At 40.9% G+C, this 20,098-nt stretch overlaps 2 protein-coding genes across 4 annotated transcripts in view; one reads left to right on the top strand and one right to left on the bottom strand.

The window, feature by feature from the left end:
- The window catches only part of LOC133522529 (calmodulin), a 44,927-nt gene extending 41,382 nt beyond the window's left edge, over positions 1-3,545 (top strand). For all 3 annotated transcript variants that reach the window (XM_061857891.1, XM_061857894.1, XM_061857890.1), the window contains exon 4: positions 2,673-3,545. In XM_061857891.1, the coding sequence (XP_061713875.1) occupies positions 2,673-2,701 (29 nt within the window). In that variant the 3' untranslated portion in view covers positions 2,702-3,545. The remainder of the gene's footprint in view (positions 1-2,672) is intronic.
- Positions 3,546-3,976: 431 nt separating this feature from the next.
- The window catches only part of LOC133522502 (cytosol aminopeptidase-like), a 37,527-nt gene continuing 21,405 nt past the window's right edge, over positions 3,977-20,098 (bottom strand). Inside the window, exons 9-13 of the mRNA XM_061857857.1 lie at positions 19,568-19,673; positions 13,985-14,134; positions 11,988-12,061; positions 8,557-8,729; positions 3,977-5,135 (exon numbers count right to left, since the gene is read on the bottom strand). Coding sequence (XP_061713841.1) covers position 5,135; positions 8,557-8,729; positions 11,988-12,061; positions 13,985-14,134; positions 19,568-19,673 — 504 coding nt within the window. The 3' untranslated portion in view covers positions 3,977-5,134. The remainder of the gene's footprint in view (positions 5,136-8,556; positions 8,730-11,987; positions 12,062-13,984; positions 14,135-19,567; positions 19,674-20,098) is intronic.

Raw genomic sequence — 20,098 nt, forward strand, 5'->3', positions numbered from 1 at the left:
ACATGAATGAAAATATCGTAGAAATGGCTTTGTAAACACAATACATAAGAGCATCTAAGATGCTGGCACTTCACTGACAACGCGTCACATCATGCCACATTCATACCGTACCAAAATCTATGATTATGTTCTCGCTTTATTTAAGTCCATGTAGCCATTTGTTATGTCAAAGAATGTATTGTTTATGTTTGTCAATGTCATCAATGTTTGTGCGAAAGATGTCCAGAACCTTCAATTGAAATAGTACTGTAGAAATATTACAGCCCTCCCTTTACTCGTATGCGCGATTCAAAAACAATATTTTGGCTGTTGAGGATCCTCCCACACTGAGGAATGTCTCTGGCGACAAGCCTTGGTCCCGATGCTGAGCCAAAGTGATTCGTTAAAGTTGGTACAATGAAGATTGTCTTTTTGGCTCAGCAACATGTATAAATGGTCATAGTATGTGTAAGCTAGGAGAATACCACCCTCTAGGCTCCCCGCATGCCGCGCACTAACCCTGTGGTGGAGCTATTGCCACTCCAGACTCGATAAATTTCCTCCCGCGAAAAGTTTACTCGCTTCCAACGTTTATGATACTCGTGATTTACGAACCTCCATTTTTAAATAATCCAAATCCGTTCTTTGATACTCGTAAATTACCCGAGCGCTTACACACCGTCATTAAGTTCAGAGGAACGTTGATGCTGTAAATATGGCCGTCGTGAATGTCATGATCCTTCGTGGGTTGCGCGATATTGCGTATAATCAGAAACCTCTAGACCGTCACGAAATCGCTGTAGCATCACAAAAACTCAAACAAGTAAGCGCAGACATGTAACAAAGAACGCGACATGTATACGGGTAAGACGAGCGCTGCATGGATACAGTGTAATGTTTCTGCGATTATAAAAAAGCGTTGCGTTTGGGCGCGCGCCAACGTCACGTGGATGTGCCGGCTGCATGTCAACAACGCGGACGGGAGTACACGTCGAGTCGCGGCGAATAACACCGTATGAGCAAAATTTGACGCAGTTTTCAGACCCAAAAGCAACATCGCGAATTCGAATCTGCCTTGCCGCGTGATAAAAGTCGTAAGGTCAAGATTTTAAATTTTCAATTCATTTTCGTCCTTTAATCTGTATTCGTGGTTAGGTAAACAAGTTGAGTAGTTTTTGTTTTTCGCTTTTTATTCGCGAGTTTTTACTAATTTGAAGCGTTAGACTAAAACTAAGCCAGCGTCGATTGCAAGAGCGTAGTATATCATGCAATAATATTCTACACGACGAAACCCGGAAAAACATTTAACACGATGATCTGCTAAGCCATAAGAACGTATCATATATTGTTAGTAGTTTCGTTGTGTACAAAATTATTTTAAAGTCTGTAGAAATCCCTTAAGAATGCGTAGTTCCGTGGTATTCCGCTAGTTGATGTTGCCTGTAGTACTCGGGCGGGCCAAGCTACAGCTGGTTTCTCTCTTGCAGACTTCCATGCCCTCGCCAAACTCGTATTCTCGCGAGCCGCCGACCAAACCCCCTCGTAACTAACCGACAATAACGCTGTGATATACCTTGTAGTACGGCCTACGACAATAGGTACCTACCTGTTCTGAATGGTTTGATCTTACTGTTCCTTCACCCTGTTAGCTGCCCCGCCCACCCGCATCTCACTCTTGGGTCCTCACACACGATCCGGCAACCGTATCTGTTGCTGGCTCTGGATTTTACTAGAGTCGATTGTAACTTTGGCGATTGTGAATAATGATGGTCGCTTTATCTTTGGGGATTAACCTTTCATGGCTCCTCTACATGATGGCCCAGCGTAGGCCAGTCCTAGGGACGCATTTATGCGTTAGAGGGAGCAAGTGATATTGCTATCTCATTTCACCGCATAGCTGCGTCCCTTGGACTGGCCTACGCTGGGCCATCGTGTAGAGCCCTCACGCTTCCATCGTGTTCTGACAAATTATTAAACTAGTGCAAAGACGTTCTGGGCATTTTCATTTCATCTTATACTTAAAAGGCTCATTTAGACGGCGCGCGAATGTAGTTACATTTCGGACTATTGAGGTTACATCCATTTCAGCCGACCGTTCAACTACCGCAATGTGATGAAACTCTGCGACTTCTCGCACCGTCTAAATGAACCCTGAAGCGCAATATAAGTTGTGTGTGTTGTGTCAAGTTTGTCACTTTCCTGACAATTGTATGAGTTTTGACATGGATCGGCAGTTTTGTGACTATTTCTAACCGGCAGTTAATGGTACCCATTTAAGTGAAAATGCCCTAAATAAGTTATCGACAAAGATACAATCGAATTTCTACGTTGGGAAATTTAGGACGTTTTTCTGTTAATACTGGTGCATGTGTCTAATACCTGTATAGCGTTTAGTTGTGGAAATACCACGGAGGGTGGTATTTCTCCCGACCCCGTAGTGGCATGACCAGGCGAATGTTACCGGTCTGTATGTTGTTCGTTTCGTACATCAGCACACCTGTCGTCACTGTCCATCCGAAGGGTTTGAAACTATATTATCTATCTATCGGACTGTCCTTAGCGGCCCTTCTAGTGCATCTCAAATCGTATCGGTTAATTTATCTGTCGTGTTTAATTATTCGTACTAACATGCCTCGCCACACCGCTCGGCCTTCAAGTCCGCCTCCACTGATGCAATGTTTGTTTGTTTTCAGAATTCGTCACCATGATGACGTCGAAGTGAGCCGCCGGCTAGTGTGTGTGTAAAAAGCAGAGAATTCAAATATACATTTTGTTTCATGACACACAATATTACCATCGTATCGGACCTGCATTTCTCTAGTGTTTGCGATAAATTTAATAATTGACATCGTTTCAGTCGAATGTTATTTACGCAGGCGCGGCGCGCCGGCGCCTCCGCCTCCTCTTTATTTAGATTTTAAACTATTCCGTTAATTTTACTATGTAAGAAACAATTTTAACTGTAGCGGTACAAAGGGAAACGAATAGGTGTGAAACGTCGCAATGTGATGGTAGCGGCGGCTGCGTGTGGCGTGCGTGCGGCTCGCTCGTGGCGTGCGTGCGGCGTGCGTGTGGCGTGCGTGCGGCGCGCGTGCAGCGTGCGTGCGGCGTGCGGCACGCGTGCACGCCGGCCGCCGCGTGCGTGCCTGCTGCGTGCTTGTTGCGGCCGGCTGTGTCGCCGCACCCGATACATTTTAATGTCATTTTTTTTTTCAAGTATGAGATATTTATAAAGTACGTGATGAATAAAAACTAAAAAATCCCAAAAAAATATACTATACTGTGCCCGTAAGTCCGTAGCGGCGAGCGCTCGGCTCCCTGTGCGTTCGCGATCATAATAAATGTTTAAATTTAACTAACTCGGTAAACGAAATTAGATTTATTGGTACTGCATTTGTAACTGTAAATGACTTGATAAATATTATATTTCTATTGTTGGTGAAACTTATTCTATCGAAATGGAAACTCCGCTCTGTTATCCTCTCGACACACTTGACTCATTCTGTTATTAAATTATACAAAAGACATACTGAAAATAAATGTTTCTTCATTTTTAGGTCAATAAGCATCGGTGTTTCATTTCTGACCGGGTTCAAATGATTTCGCCTATTACCTATACAGATAACCTTGTTTATAATTTTCAGATACTGAAATGACTATCCAGTCTTGCCTGTTTTTTACATTGCATAAATAGTGATGTATAATCGATAGTAATCTCAAAAGGTGTATTTACGTCTTAATCGAAAATATACGTTATTTGCAGTTAAAGGTTCTGCGAAATAGAAAATAAATTATCATAAATATCACTATTTGACTTAAGATCACATTGTAAATTTGACATCCACCTGTCATTTTAGTATCTGTAAGTTACAAACACTAGTCGGCCTCCTGATCACTAGACCTTTTTCTATATACCTCTAAATAGAACACGAAACTGTACTTATTGTAGACTGTCATGTGTACATTTCTCAAATCTATGTAATGAAGTAACACTCTGTTAGTATTTCCAAATTATATTTATTGCATAAAACAATTACATTCTGAATGGCTGTAACGTGTGTTGTCATTGTCCGATCCCTGAGAGTACAACTAGTAAACACTTGTCGTGGTGTGTGAAAAGGTTTATAAGGTCTTGCTAGAAATAATGTTGTAGTGTACGTACCAGTTTGCTCGACGTTTTCGTCGGTTCGAACTGCAAGTGACTGGCTAAACTGGTGAGCATAAATAAAAATAAACATCAAAACACCATATTTTTGTACCTAATTTGTATTAGTACCTCCCGGTACTAAGTTATTACCAAAAAAACGATACACCCGCCATTCTGACAGTCAGAATGGCGGGTGTATTTTATGACGCAATGATCCCGCTATTATTAATAAATTCTATAACAATCAAATTTTTGTACCTTCATATTCTATTTTAAATTAAGCCATTTTATTTGTGATTTCCAAGTTTTACTTATTTTACTATTTTTAAAGGAGGTACTAAATAGTATCAATTAGGCACAAAAATATGGAACGCTTTTTAATTATTTTTATTTAGGTACACCTGCAATCCTGACTCTCGCCCACCACCTGGCCTCGGCAGGTTCGGCAATTCAAAACTAAGCTTTCAGTGTAAAGGTCGTTAAGTTAAAATTTCCGAAGTCTACATCGAGTAAGGTAGAAGTACTAGTGCTCGACGCTGCACTAGTCACCGACATAGGTACTTTATTTCATGGAAATATAGGTTAAATTTGAACAACGAAGATTTTTCTGTATTCGAACTTATTCCTTGTCACTTTGACATAAAGTGCCCATGTCGAGTACTAGTGCAGTGTCGAGCACTAGCACTTCTACCTTATGTCTATCAAAAATATCAAGGCACTTACGGACTTGCTGTTAGAAACTAGCGAAAATATGCTACTGAGACCGCTTACCATCAAACGGGCCGTATGCTAGCTTGTCACCAACGTAGTAGAAAAAAATCGAGCAGACTAACGTAGGCTATGCTTTTGAGTCGAGCTAGAAATCATATTTAAAATGCACATAGTAAGACAACTATATTATTTTTAATAGCCATTCACACATCACGGCGTCAAGTTACATATACAATACAAAATATCCGTCCTAGAAGAGTGTGTTGACAAACGAAGCTTGCTTGTGTACTCCCGAATCCTGTGAAACAAAATATACCTTTAGTGAAAGACAATATTCCTACATAAAACATTACTCTAGTGTTTGACATTAAAAGTTACAGTCAACCAATTTGATTCCTAAGCCACTAAGGTAAATATATAACCATGTCGTTTCGGGTTATTCCCACTAGTTACCACCAACTCGGTTTGGTGGTAACTACTGGGAATTTACCAGTGGTAAAAGGTGGGTTTTTTTTTTCCCAGTAGTAACCACCATAATTTGGTTAGCTTTCAATACTAATAAAACTGTAGAAATATAGAGTGCATTAATCAATAATTATTATTTAATAGTACATTACGATACAAGAGGATATTCGAAACGAGTGGCGATAAATTAAAACACGACCGAAGGGAGTGTTTTAAATCGACACGAGTTGCGAATTACCTATTCGCACATGTATCGTACAACGTTTTACAGTACATATGGCCCTTTAAATGTTCGACACAGTAACGTAATATGCTAATTTTCGCACTAGTGCTATAAGGTTGTTTTGGTACTTGTTTAATATTTTTTATCACTTTTAAAGCAGTTTACTGAAACAAGTATGTAAGTGCGAAAGTGACGCATGACAGGTGATAAAAATGGGACCATGATACCGCTGCTGTAATAGTTTATATATATCCAGTAGGACTAAGATGGTCGGCTGGCTCTTTATCATTTGTCACCATGCCTGTCACGTTCTAACAAGTAAGCGCGAACGTGACGGGCATAGTGACAAGCGATAAAAATGGAACCAAGCTGCCACTGCTATTTATAATACAAACGTAATAGATCAAAACAAGTTTTGTATGAAAAACTTCAATTCGCTGTCATTTTTGAGGGTTCCGTACCCAAAGGGTCAAACGGGACCCTATTACTGAGACTTCGCTGTCCGTCCGTCTATCACCAGGCTGTATCTCATGAACCGTGATAGCTAGACAGTTGAAATTTTCACAGATGTATTTCTGTTGCCGCTATAACAAATACTAAAAACAATAAAATAAATATTTAAGTTGGGCTCCCATACAACAAACATATTTTTTTTGCCTTTTTTATAAATAATGGTACGGAACCCTTCGTGCGCGAGTCCGACTCGCACTTGGCCGCTTTTTTAGGGTTCCGTAGCCAAATGGCATAAAACGGAACCCTTATAGTTTCGCCATGTCCGTCTGTCTGTCTGTCTGTCTGTCTGTCCGAGGCTTTGCTCCGTGGTCGTTAGTGCTAGAAAGCTGAAATTTGGCATGGATATATAAATCAATAAAGCCGACAAAGTCGTACAATAAAATCTAAAAATTTAATTTTTTTTAGGGTACCTCCCCTACACGTAAAGTGGGGGTGAATTTTTTTTTTCGCCTCAACCCTAGATTGTGGGGTATCGTTGGAAAGGTCTTTCAAAACTAATAGGGGTTTTCAAGAAACATTTTTTGATAAAGTGAATATATTCGGAGATATTCAATCCGAAAGAAAAAAAAATGTGTCCCCCCCCCTCTAACTTTTGAACCATAGGTCCAAAAAATATGAAAAAAATCGTGGAAGTAGAGCTTAAGAAAGACATTAAATGAAAACTATAGCGGACATGATCAGTTTAGCTGTTTTTGAGTTATCGCAAAAAGTTTTCCCTTCATAGTAAAAAGACTTTTTAACCATACCTAAACTTAATATGAACATGAATGGACATGACTCAAATGTGGCGAGTTGGTTCGCAAAAGTAATTCTATTGAATGTTATCTTAAATAACATTTTTTTAAACTTTTTGGATTAGTACATTACTAGAGCTTAAGAAAGACATTAAATGAAAACTATAGCGGACATGATCAGTTTAGCTGTTTTTGAGTTATCGCAAAAAGTTTTCCCTTCATAGTAAAAAGACTTTTTAACCATACCTAAACTTAATATGAACATGAATGGACATGACTCAAATGTGGCGAGTTGGTTCGCAAAAGTAATTCTATTGAATGTTATCTTAAATAACATTTTTTTAAACTTTTTGGATTAGTACATTACGATACAAGTGCGAAAAATAGGAAATTCGAAACGAGTGGCGATAAATTAAAACACGACCGAAGGGAGTGTTTTAAATCGACACGAGTTGCGAATTACCTATTCGCACATGTATCGTACAACGTTTTACAGTACATATGGCTCTTTAAATGTTCGACACAGTAACGTAATATGCTACTTCTCGCACTAGTGCTATAAAGTAGCCCCATATGTACTGTAAAAGATTTTTACTCTGAACACTGGCTATCAATCATTAAGTGTTCCTGGGAATGCGACAAATTACTCGTATAAAATGAACTAATAGTCTTGTTTTAAGTTATTGATAGCACAATTGACTTCGTGCTTTGGGTTTGGTGAGGCATACTGATATACACGATAGTAATAGCACAAAATAAAATAAATTTAACATGAATGTTTGGACACATTCGGATCACAAATGATTAAGTTATTAAGTGTAACAAAGTAAAATAATAACAAAAATCATTGTTCGAATATGGCAGCTGGGAAAAAATCAAGCTAGGTAGAAGAAGGTGCACTGTCTTATTTTGTTACTTATTAAGTTATTATGTTGATAAAATACGCCAAGTTTTGTAACCTTATCTCAACTACAAGGGGGTGCTCAACCACTTTGAAATTTTTCAACTTTGTATGAAATCCAAAAATATCAAGTTATTATTTTTAGATTTTTATTTAAGTAGTTATTTTCACATTAATCACAATGATTTATAAGTAAGTAAATATTCTTTATTGCACCAACAATAAGTTACCTATTAAGTAAAAAAAAAAAAAATGCTTTTTTATGAATTTTTTAGGGTCCCTAAAATGGGTCTGTCATCTTGTGGGCTTCATTGGAAGCTTAAACCAGACATTTACACTTCGCACCAATAAACAGGAGGCTCCTGTGCTGCCCTCTACAGTTAATGCACGTTCCCTATTGCGTTACTCTGGTCTGACTGTCAACTAGATGTTTCACAATGCAGGTAACCTTCAGAAAGATGCAGAAATAGCGATGCAGGGGCCCATTTTTTGACGACTTTCGACATTAGACTTATATTTTAGTCCATGAATTGAGAAATTGTATGGGTAACCATAGCAACCCACTAATAATATTAGACTAATGCGGGGGTCATTTCTCGAATGGTATTAGACTACTATCAGCGCACGAACTGTCAAGTCGAATGGGTTACCATGATAATATTAGACTATCAATTCAATTCAATACTTTATTTCCAAGAATATGGTAAATACACTGTTGTTTAGTAGAAGGTATTAGATCAGCATATTCTGCCGGCATGCATCGGCGTAGAAATATTTACATAATTATTTACATGAGGAGTTAAATTAAAAATTCAAATTCAGTATAAGATTCGAGAAATGGGCCCCTGGGCGTTAGAAAAAGATATACATAGTGTCTACATACTAATGGGTGTCGGTCTGGCACTCGTCGTGCGCGGCTATGTTCATGAGAGTGAGCGCCAGCGCGCGCGTGGGGCGGCCGCTCATGCGCGCGGCGCGCAGGTACGGCGGCGCGGCGTGCGCCAGCTTGCCCACGCCCGTTATGTCAAAGTGGAGCCAGTTGGCGCAGACGAATTGCTGAAAAAAGGATAGTTATTTATCTATATTAATAGTATTTTATGCAACAGTTGTATAAGAAGGGTCAAAAAAGGCGAGTGGCGTGAGTTACGCCACGAGAATTTTTTGACCTACTTATACAACGTTGCATACAATATTTTTCCTACGAGTCAACAAAAATAAATCTTAATTTAGGTAAACAAATTACAGCAAAAGTATATAGCCAAGACGCGCGAGCGTACCTTGTTCCGCGCCCGGCCCGCCCCGGGCCGCGGCCGGCCGGTCGGCGACACCTCCTCGTAACTCATGAGGCCCTGGTACTTGCTACTTGCTAAATTAATTTTTTAGACAGTTTTATCTCAATTTTGGCTACCGTAGCCTACGGAAACTAACAAGCAACGCTAAGCGGTCTTCGTAGTCTATGGGTGTTGCTATATTACGGGTGTCACATGCGTGTTTCTGACTTATGAAGTAATTATTTTTACTATGCAACCAAATGAATATTTTGTAAGTTGGCAGCAATGCACTTAGTTTAAAACTGTATTCGTTTTGGTTTTGTTAGGTTGGTAGCCATTAATCGCAGTAACGTTATAGCGATTAAAAGCACAAGAGCTTTTATGAGAAATAGACAATATAGACTTTTCTTGAAATCTTTTATGTATGTTCTTATATTCGTGTTAATGAATGCATAAATGACAGATAACAGTAGAGGAGTAGGAAAATAAATAAATATTATAGGACATTATTACACAAATTGCAATCCGGAGGTCGCGGGTTCAAACCCCGGCTCGTACCGATGAGTTTTTCGGAACTTATGTACGAAATATCATTTGATATTTACCAGTTGCTTTTCGGTGAAGGAAAACATCGTGAGGAAACCGGACTAATCCCAACAAGGCCTAGTTTACCCTCTGGGTTGGAAGGTCAGATGGCAGTCGCTTTCGTAAAAATTAGTGCCTACGCCAAATCTTGGGATTAGTTGTCAAGCGGACCCCAGGCTCCCATGAGCCGTGACAAAATGCCGGGACAACGCGAGGAAGAAGAAGAAGAAGATTACACAAATTGACTAAGTCCCACAGTAAGCTCAATAAGGCTCGTGTTGAGGGTACTTAGACAACGATATATATAATATATAAATATTTATAAATACTTAAATACATAGAAAACACCCATGACTCAGGGACAAATATCCGTGCTCATCACACGAATAAATGCCATTACCAGGATTTGAACCCGGGACCATCGGCTTCGTAGGCAGGGTCACTACCCACTAGGCCAAACTGGTCGTCATATTGGATAGGTATTTTAGTTTTCTCCTGAATTAAAAAAAAGTACTAGAAAGGGCTAGTTAAGTTATAATGGGCGTTTTCATGTTTCAAGTCGTTGACCACGGTAATGACACGATTTATCGCCTCGATATACCTATATCAATGTATGAGGTATGAAGTTGTATAAAATTACTTTTACAGTACATATGGTGCTCCTTTTCCGCACTTGTGCGTAAATTAGCATATTACGTTCCTGTGTCGAACATTTAAAGGGCCATATGTACTGTAAAACATTGTACGATACATGTGCGAATACGAAATTCGCAATTCGTGTCTCCCTTCGGTCGTGTTTTAATTTATCGCCACTCGTTTTGAATTTCCTATTTTTCGCACTTGTATCGTAATGTACTATTTCATCACACTTGCTCGAAAAACATCCTATTGTGCATGAGCAGGTGAACTGAAGGACAAGGGCCTATATTGTTGTTCCCGCGGGAGTTATGGATTGTGAACTGATTAGTTTTTTTTTTAATTATGTCACCTATACCAAAGAGAATTAAGAAGACAAAGAGTGCTCACTCCATACAACGGTTTTGTTAGCAAAAATAAAATAAAATAAATAAATATTATAGGACATTATTACACAAATTGACTAAGTCCCACAGTAAGCAAAATATACTATTATTTTCGTAGTCTACATCTAGCGTCAAGTAGCGGAACTCTCAGTACTGCTACTCGACAGTAGATGTCGCGACAAACAAAAAGACTAATGCTCAATGTATACTACGAAAATAATAGGGAGCGTGCATGAACTGTAGGAGGCAGCACAGGAGCTGTCAGATTTTTAGCGCGAAGCGTAAATGTGATGTTTATTGTTCCGATGGAGCCCACAAGATGGCAGAACCTACTATGCACAAGAATACACTTGACGTGTAAATGTGCCCGTTTATGGTTCCGATTCAGACCACAAGATGGCAGACCCTCCAACGCGCACGGTCCCTATAGTATTTTTTTGGTAACAAAACCGTTGTATAATATAAAGTGAGCACTCTTGGTCATCTTAATTCTCTTTGCTTATACATACAAACCAAGTAGCATAAACTTTTAAAATACTGAAGTTTATAATTTAATATTTTTGACTATAATTGATAAAACTTTTAGAACGCCATTTGACTTTGATCCTTGTTCTTTCACTAATATGTGTTTCTTAAATATCAAAAAGTGGCGCCATCTAACGGGCATCGTAAATATTTTTTGTTTTAATCAATATGGATTTCCGCAAAGTAATGCCCGATTCTATACATTAATTGTTTGACTCAGAAAAAAAAATGGTATAAAACTTTACTTATTACATACGTTACTTTACTTTCAAAAATTTATTCTGCAAGTAGGCCTCAAGGGCTCTTTTACAAGTCAATACAACATTTATAGTAACATCATATAGTGACATGAAAAATACATAACAACATTTATAAATACAACAGCCAATACCTGGGTAAACATTACATTATAATAATCTTAAAATAAATAATTAATACAATACAATAGAGATGTATAGTCTCTATGGTTAAAAACACATTAAATCTGGAGATGTAAAAGGTCCCCAATGTCAGAGTACTAATGAAATTTGGAGGTGTAAAGTCTCTCCAAGTGTCAAAATAAAATTTATACTAAATAAATAAACCGCGTCTGGGCTGTTAAACTAGCAGTCTCATAAACTAATGCTACAGAATACATAACTAGTATGTACCAAGTCACCATCTTACTTATCAAGTCATCATCTGCGACTTACTCGAGTCATACAGCCCCCTTGACTGTTCAATGCCTCCATAATATCATCAAATCAAATCTGTCCGTAGTTCAGTCAAGTTATTAAATATCGACACGGACAAAGTGCCAAAAATATGTACACACTACTTTAATGTATGGGCAATAAGGTCGTGTATACATATTTTTGGTACTTTGTCCGTATCGATATTTAATATCTTGACTGTCCTAATAAAGGAAATACCTGTAGAAAAGCTGCGCCGATGCAGGGAGTTGCTTTTCCTGAACCTCGATTTCTTAAGTCCACGGAAGGATCGTCTGAAATACAGATAAACTATTTATAATAGTTGCCTTAAATTTTCCAGACGCGCCAGGATTGAGGGCCACCCCACGCTAGCGTCTCCCGAGCGTCGGCGTGTAGTCAACTCTATGGCTGCTGCACGCTACGTTGACGCAACTGCGCAGCGACGCCATTTTCCATAGCGCTGACTAGACGCCGACGCTCAAAACACGCTAGTGTGGGGTGGCCTTGAATGTCCTAAAGATTACTACTAAACTTGTAATAGATGTACTTAGAGACAATAACTAAATGTAACATCTACTGATATGAAGCGAAAAAAATAGTAAGTATTCAATATTAACGTAAAGCGTTAAAGATTATTTTATCTTCTTCATGAATTTATCAATGTCAATGCCTCCCGGAGCCTTAAGCTCCAGTGTTGTAAAACTTGTAAAAAAAATGCTCCGAATAATCTAACTAATTGTACTTAATTAATAAGTGGTGAACAGTGTTGGTCACACATACTGTAAACAGTGTTTAAAATACTTTATATTTAAGCCTCTCTTGTAGTGAATGTTTGTTTACCTAAAAAAAAAAGAGCTACTCTTAAAAAATATACAATTTGAATTAATTTATATTATATAATCTGTGTTCCCATGTGTTGGGTGAGTGTTTTATATCTATTTAAGTATTTGTATATTATATACAAGGTGCCCGTGAGCATTGCGAGACGTTTTAACTAAGCATTCCTGGTAATATTTAGAAACTAAAATGTCATATAAAATTTACTGGATTAGGCCTAGTTTCAGAGATAATTAAATGTTTTTCGAAATCATTGTTTCGCCATAAGTCGGTACAAAACACATTTTTGAGTGCGGTATTGCCACTTTGAGGTCTAGTCTGGACATACCTATTGATTGACATCGAAAAATTAAAAAATGTATTCGAGAGGCTGCCCCCAAATAAAAAAACTTTTTAGTTAATTTTAGGCTATGTGTTTATCAATAAAAATTACGTTTTATGTACAGGAGTGTTAAAAAAAAGGAAAAAAATTTTTTTTTGTCGAATTTCACAAAAAGTCATACCTACCATTTTTTGCTCCTGTTGCCATCAGGAATGCACCGTTAAAATCTCTCGCAATGCTCACGGGCACCTTGTATATCATTGTCTGGGTACCCACAACAAAGCCTTCTCGAGCTTAGGCGTGGGACTTAGTCAATCTGTGTATGTCTTATAATATTTATTTACATATATAAAACTATGAAGTTGATTTTTAATACAGATATAAGTTATCTGGCCTAACGAATATAGGATCAAAAAACCGGCTAAGTGCATGTCGGGCCATGCTCAGAGTAGGGTTCTGTACTTTTCCGTCATAATAAGCTAAAAGTATAGATTATTAGGGATGAACTGTGGATATTACGTCTTTTTACTATGAAGGGAAAACTTTTTGCGATAACTCAAAAACAGCTAAACTGATCATGTCCGCTATAGTTTTCATTTAATGTCTTTCTTAAGCTCTACTTCCACGATTTTTTTCATATTTTTTGGACCTATGGTTCAAAAGTTAGAGGCGGAGACACACACATTTTTTTTTCTTTCGGAGCGATTATCTCCGAATATATTCTTTTTATCAAAAAATGATTGTTGAAGACCCCTATTAGTTTTAAAAGACCTTTCAAATGTTATCCCACACTGTAGGGATGAAGTAAAAAAAATATATCCCCACTTTACGTGTAGGTAAGTAAGTGTAGGGGAGGTACCCTAAACAAAAAAAAATTAGATTTTATTGGACGACTTTGTCGGCTGTATTGATTTATATATCCATGCCAAATTTCAGCTTTCTAGCACTAACGACCACGGAGCAAAGCCTCGGACAGACAGACAGACGGACATGGCGAAACTACAAGGGTTCCCAGTTGACTACGGGACCCTAAAAATGAGTGCATTATGTAACGCACCCACGATCTGCCGCCGGTAGTAGTCCCACAGCGGGAAGCGCCAGGGCCGGTCGCCCGCCGCGGCGCCCGCGCGGCGCGCGCCCGCCCACAGCCACTCCCGGTTGGCGAAGCAGCCGTAGCAGCCGCCGCCCGTCGCCAGCTTGATGCCGTCTGGAACGGCAGCTCGTTCAATATACTATTTTTCCTACTCCTCTACTGTTATCTGTCATTTATATATTCATGACCACGAATATAAGAACATATACACCGTGTTTTTTTGATTTGCGTTAATTTCGAGGGTGCATTCCTGAGCTTAAATTAAGTATCTTCCTCAAAGACCCCGATATTCTAATTAACTCCATTTCGGAGATAATCATTCATTAATTTTTATCTTATAAGGCCCTTACGAGCGTGTACACTTGCCTTAGGGCCTGTTTACTTATTAATTAGTGTTTAGTGCGAGTTCATACACTTGCTACTAAACGTAAGTACTATCTCGGACAATCGACGTTCGAAATGACATTGATATGTCACAGTTTTCAATTGTTTGGTGGAGTTAAATGTAATGCCCGTGTTACAACAAGGCTATATGCAACATTTAGTTACTTTTTATAAAAATAAAAACAGTAAAAAAAAAAACAAAAAAAATATATTATTTTTTTAAATTAACTATGCCATCTAGTTTCCTTAAACGTACTTACCGATACCCCGAAATTAACGAAATTCAATTGTTTGATTCAGTTTTCAATTGTTTGGTGGAGTTAAATGTAATGCCCGTGTTACAACAAGGCTATATGCAACATTTAGTTACTTTTTATAAAAATACAAAACAGTAAAAAAAAAAACAAAAAAAATATATTATTTTTTTAAATTAACTATGCCATCTAGTTTCCTTAAACGTACTTACCAATACCCCGAAATTAACGAAATTCAATAAAAACACGGTGTATAAAAGGTTTGAAGAAAAGTCTATATTGTCTAATCCTCATAACAGCACTTGTGCTTTAAAATCGCTATAACGTTACTGCGATTAACCCTTGGGACGCCTAGTGCCTGATCCGTCCCAGTCCTGTCAATTGCCGGAGGGTCTTCAATTTTTGTACCCGTCAAATGCTTAGTCCCGGATCTGTACAAACTGTTTCAACTGCCTTGTGCGTTATCAGTCACCAAATTTATTCCATCATATTTTTTACAATTTTGAGATCTAAACCCTTACAAATAGAGTTTTATATTACTTGCATTTTAATGCAGTTTATGTTGCGGCAGTCAACGGGTGCACATACGCGAGCCTATCCGGCGTTTGAGGGGGATGGGACGAATCCGGCACTAGGCATCTGACGGGTACAAGCATGTTTGACGGTTCGGCGTTCCAGGGGTTAATGGCTACCAACTTAACAAAATCAAAATACAGTTTCAAACTTAGTGCATTGCAGCCACCTTACAAAACTTTTATTTGGTTGCATAGTAGAAACAATTGCTTCATAAGTCAGAAACACGCATGCACGCATCCTCTTGACCGCCGCGAGCTGTGATTGGTCAATTTCATTATAGTTGACTAAACCGTTTCGAAATGAATATTATAGTTAAGTTGGGAACCCATACATGAAAAGTACCCAATTACAGTTATCTTAATTCAACGATTACAATCGACGAGTAATAAAATCGAATTATAGTAAAATGCGATCGCACTGTCAAATATTACTGCAACGTTCTGCCGCCAGAGTGCAACAGTAGCATCTATCGCAAACTATAGAGTAACTTATACATACTGTGGCTTATGGAGTGTGGAATTAAGAGGAGTGACATCTCTTATGGTAGAACTGTTGCTAAAGTGTCCAGCTGTTAGCTATAAATAATAGTTCCAAATCTCTCCAGAGTAGCGCTAGGGTAGCTAAGAACCTAGGCGCTATTAACGGAGTAAAGTGCGCTGTCTATGATTTGATTTTTTTGTTCAAGTATTCTAGGTATTGTAGCGCTACCTATTTAAGGTTTTTTCAAGACACTTTTTGGTACATGGAGATTTATTTCCTTACCTCTACCATCCGCAACCGTGCTTAAACTGGTTTTGACAAGTTTTCACAGATAATAAAATATGACACTGATGCATCAAGGCTGTTTGTTTACAAAGGGCCTACTGGGAAACGCGAACATCAAAATTAAGTTATCTGTCTCTTTATCGGTCCAATGTGCAATAGGGACTATAAGGAGGTTACATAACAAAATCGATTTTCTTGCCTCGCGGTATACCCTAAGTACGGAAGGTGGAGATAAGGAATGGAATCTCCATATACCAAAAAGTGTCATCAAAAACCTTAAATAGGTGCTACAATATCTAGAATACTTGAAAAAAAAATCAAATCATAGACAGCGCACTTCACTCCGTCAACAACGCCTAGGTTCTTAGCTACTCTAACGCTACTCTGGAGAGATTTGGAACTATTATTTATAGCTGACAGCTGGACGCTTTTGCATAAGTTCTGCAGGAGATTGCGTTCCTTAACTCGACCTTCGATGACCCTAAGATTGTGACGGATTGTGGTAGTGGCGCCCCCTACGCAGTTTATTCCCTATTGTATTTGATCGTCAGAGATTGGTACATTTGGAATAGGGTTTGCCGGTCGAAGTATAGATGGCGCCAGCATGTTTTACCTGTTAGTCCTATGTGTAGGTATGTCAAATCCTGATGGTCACGCCACATTGACCATAGTATAGGTCCGTACACCAGCGTCCACCTATATACAGGGTGAGTATACAGCGTGGGCAACTTACGTGTAAATGTGGCGACATCGACCACGGTGTAGGGCCGGTACTTGGCCTGCCCGTACACCAGCGTCCACCTATATACAGGGTGACTATACAGCGTGGGCAACTTACGTGTAAATGTGGCGACATCGACCACGGTGTAGGGCCGGTACTTGGCCTGCCCGTACACCAGCGTCCACCTATATACAGGGTGAGTATACAGGGTGGGCAACTTACGTGTAAATGTGGCGACATCGACCACGGTGTAGGGCCGGTACTTGGCCTGTCCGTACACCAGCGTCCACCTATATACAGGGTGAGTATACAGGGTGGGCAACTTACGTGTAAATGTGGCGACATCGACCACGGTGTAGGGCCGGTACTTGGCCTGCCCGTACACCAGCGTCCACCTATATACAGGGTTAGTATACAGGGTGGGCAACTTACGTGTAAATGTGGCGACATCGACCACGGTGTAGGGCCGGTACTTGGCCTGCCCGTACACCAGCGTCCACCAACATACAGGGTGAGTATACAGGATGGGCAACTTACGTGTAAATGTGGCGACATCGACCACGGTGTAGGGCCGGTACTTGGCCTGCCCGTACACCAGCGTCCACCTGTATACAGGGTGAGTATACAGCGTGGGCAACTTACGTGTAAATGTGGCGACATCGACCACGGTGTAGGGCCGGTACTTGGCCTGTCCGTACACCAGCGTCCACCAATATACAGGATGAGTATACAGCGTGGGCAACTTACGTGTAAATGTGGCGACATCGACCACGGTGTAGGGCCGGTACTTGGCCTGTCCGTACACCAGCGTCCACCAATATACAGGATGAGTATACAGCGTGGGCAACTTACGTGTAAATGTGGCGACATCGACCACGGTGTAGGGCCGGTACTTGGCCTGTCCGTACACCAGCGTCCACCAATATACAGGATGAATATACAGCGTGGGCAACTTACGTGTAAATGTGGCGACATCGACCACGGTGTAGGGCCGGTACTTGGCCTGTCCGTACACCAGCGTCCACCAATATACAGGATGAGTATACAGCGTGGGCAACTTACGTGTAAATGTGGCGACATCGACCACGGTGTAGGGCCGGTACTTGGCCTGTCCGTACACCAGCGTCCACCAATATACAGGATGAATATACAGCGTGGGCAACTTACGTGTAAATGTGGCGACATCGACCACGGTGTAGGGCCGGTACTTGGCCTGTCCGTACACCAGCGTCCACCAATATACAGGATGAGTATACAGCGTGGGCAACTTACGTGTAAATGTGGCGACATCGACCACGGTGTAGGGCCGGTACTTGGCCTGTCCGTACACCAGCGTCCACCAATATACAGGATGAGTATACAGCGTGAGCAACTTACGTGTAAATGTGGCGACATCGACCACGGTGTAGGGCCGGTACTTGGCCTGTCCGTACACCAGCGTCCACCTATATACAGGGTGAGTATACAGGATGGGCAACTTACGTGTAAATGTGGCGCCATCGACCACGGTGTAGGGCCGGTACTTGGCCTGTCCGTACACCAGCGTCCACCTATATACAGGGTGAGTATACAGGGTGGGCAACTTACGTGTAAATGTGGCGACATCGACCACGGTGTAGGGCCGGTACTTGGCCTGTCCCTACACCAGCGTCCACCTATATACAGGGTGAGTATACAGGGTGGGCAACTTACGTGTAAATGTGGCGACATCGACCACGGTGTAGGGCCGGTACTTGGCCTGTCCGTACACCAGCGTCCACCTATATACAGGGTGAGTATACAGGGTGGGCAACTTACGTGTAAATGTGGCGACATCGACCACGGTGTAGGGCCGGTACTTGGCCTGTCCGTACACCAGCGTCCACCTATATACAGGGTGAGTATACAGGGTGGGCAACTTACGTGTAAATGTGGCGACATCGACCACGGTGTAGGGCCGGTACTTGGCCTGTCCATACACCAGCGTTCACCTATATACAGAGTGACTATACAGCGTGGGCAACTTACGTGTAAATGTGGCGACATCGACCACGGTGTAGGGCCGGTACTTGGCCTGTCCGTACACCAGCGTCCACCTATATACAGGATGAGTATACAGGATGGGCAACTTACGTGTAAATGTGGCGACATCGACCACGGTGTAGGGCCGGTACTTGGCCTGTCCGTACACCAGCGTCCACCTATATACAGGATGAGTATACAGGATGGGCAACTTACGTGTAAATGTGGCGACATCGACCACGGTGTAGGGCCGGTACTTGGCCTGTCCCTACACCAGCGTCCACCTATATACAGGGTGAGTATACAGGGTGGGCAACTTACGTGTAAATGTGGCGACATCGACCACGGTGTAGGGCCGGTACTTGGCCTGTCCGTACACCAGCGTCCACCTATATACAGGGTGAGTATACAGGGTGGGCAACTTACGTGTAAATGTGGCGACATCGACCACGGTGTAGGGCCGGTACTTGGCCTGTCCGTACACCAGCGTCCACCTATATACAGGGTGAGTATACAGGGTGGGCAACTTACGTGTAAATGTGGCGACATCGACCACGGTGTAGGGCCGGTACTTGGCCTGTCCATACACCAGCGTTCACCTATATACAGAGTGACTATACAGCGTGGGCAACTTACGTGTAAATGTGGCGACATCGACCACGGTGTAGGGCCGGTACTTGGCCTGTCCGTACACCAGCGTCCACCTATATACAGGATGAGTATACAGGATGGGCAACTTACGTGTAAATGTGGCGACATCGACCACGGTGTAGGGCCGGTACTTGGCCTGTCCGTACACCAGCGTCCACCTATATACAGGATGAGTATACAGGATGGGCAACTTACGTGTAAATGTGGCGACATCGACCACGGTGTAGGGCCGGTACTTGGCCTGTCCGTACACCAGCGCGTCGGCCAGCATCAGCCGGCCCTCCATGTCCGTGTCTTCGATCTGCACAATTCCAGTAACAAGTTACATAGTTTTAATCATTTCAATCTGCCGAAGCAGACACGAGAGCAGACGATTCAACGGAGCCACGCCGTTTTGTCACCTAAATAGTGTTTAGTTTTAATTTTTTTTTATATATAATAATAAAATATAAATAAATATTATAGGACATTATTACACAAATTGACTAAGTCCCACAGTAAGCTCAATAAGGCTTGTGTTGAGGGTACTTAGACAACGATATATATAATATATAAATATTTATAAATACTTAAATACATAGAAAACAGCCATGACTCAGGAACAAATATCCATGTTCATGACACGAATAAATGCCCTTACCAGGATTTGAACCCGGGACCATCAGCTTCGTAGGCAGGGTCACTACCCACTAGGTCAAACCGGTCATATATGCAGAGGAGTTACAT

This window comes from Cydia pomonella, chromosome 11, assembly GCF_033807575.1.
Source record: "Cydia pomonella isolate Wapato2018A chromosome 11, ilCydPomo1, whole genome shotgun sequence".
NCBI classification, from domain to species: Eukaryota; Metazoa; Arthropoda; class Insecta; order Lepidoptera; family Tortricidae; genus Cydia; species Cydia pomonella.